Genomic DNA, 1,132 nt, shown 5'->3' on the forward strand with positions numbered 1-1,132 from the left:
TATATATATATATATATATATATACTGATTCACAAACAACTTCATTCATCAATTGTGATATATGGCCAAGTTAGGGATTGAAATTCTGATTAGGAAAATGTTGAAGCCCTCAGCTCCTGCCCCAAATGATCTTCGGAGCCTCAACCTCTCCTTGTTTGATCAGCTGGCTCTTCGTGTATATGTGTCAATACTCTTATGTACTGCTGAAACATCATGTAATAAGCCTCAACAATCTTTGACCCACACTCTAACTAAGTTTTATCCTCGGGCAAAAAGATTTAGAGAAAATGATCATCAACTCTCAGTTCAGTGCAATGATAAAGGTGTTGAGTATGTTAAAACCAAAGTCAACGCGGGTCTTGCTGAATTTCTCCCTGAAGGACCCGATAATCGACTACCAAGTCCAATACTTGGTGTTCAGTTGTGGTGGACTAGTCATGTGCATATATACAAATTTCAAACATTATAGCTAATGCTTTCACTTTAGCAACATTTGTCAATGAATTGGCGTACACTTGCCTTACAGGGACCACAAAAGATTGTCTCCCAATTGGTTTGGGTCATTCTTCCCCACAAGAGAGCTATCAGGACCTTAATATTCGCCACCACCTCCCAAAATGTAGTACTACTCGCCCTAAGATGGTTACAAAGAGGTTTGTCTTTGATGCTTTGGCAATAACAAACCTCAAAAATACAATCCAAGATTCAACTGCCAGCAGTAGCAGGCGGCCTACTAGAGTGGTGGTTCATTTTTGAAAATACAATTTTCATTTTATTTAGCTTAAATATATTTTCATTCATTCCATGCATGATAAGTTTCATATGTATTTAAGAATGTTTTTTTTCTTATTTTGCTTAAAAATAGAACTTCCTTCTTAAGTTTATTAATGTGAAAGAAGATTTATGAGAAATTTAAATATAAATAAACATAAGAATAAGTCAAATAGATTCATGAATAAAAATTACATTTATATACACAAAAACACATATAAGAGTAATTTAGACAACATTCAGAAATTTTATATTAAGAAGAGTTGGACCTATATAACTTATAACAGTAACAGAGGTCAAACGTGCAAGGCACGTACCCAGAACTAGTATACATACATACATACATACATATATATATATA

At 33.9% G+C, this 1,132-nt stretch overlaps 1 protein-coding gene across 1 annotated transcript; it reads left to right on the plus strand.

Moving 5' to 3' along the window:
• Window positions 1-61: 61 nt before the first annotated feature.
• Window positions 62-756, plus strand: LOC107024863 (acetyl-CoA-benzylalcohol acetyltransferase-like). Its single transcript, XM_015225801.1, has 2 exons — window positions 62-413; window positions 527-756. Exons 1-2 carry the CDS (start codon window positions 62-64, stop codon window positions 754-756), a joined length of 582 nt encoding a protein of 193 aa, XP_015081287.1.
• Window positions 757-1,132: the final 376 nt, after the last annotated feature.

The sequence above is a fragment of the Solanum pennellii genome, chromosome 7 (genome assembly GCF_001406875.1).
Source record: "Solanum pennellii chromosome 7, SPENNV200".
Lineage (NCBI taxonomy): Eukaryota > Viridiplantae > Streptophyta > Magnoliopsida > Solanales > Solanaceae > Solanum > Solanum pennellii.

What these genes read in the sequence shown, in the direction of transcription:
- LOC107024863 (XM_015225801.1), top strand. Translation starts at nt 62, where the DNA reads ATGGCCAAGTTAGGGATTGAAATTCTGATTAGGAAAATGTTGAAGCCC. An exon ending in ACTACCAAGTCCAATACTTG is followed by an intron (nt 414 to 526) that starts GTGTTCAGTTGT and finishes CTTGCCTTACAG; the next exon opens with GGACCACAAAAGATTGTCTC.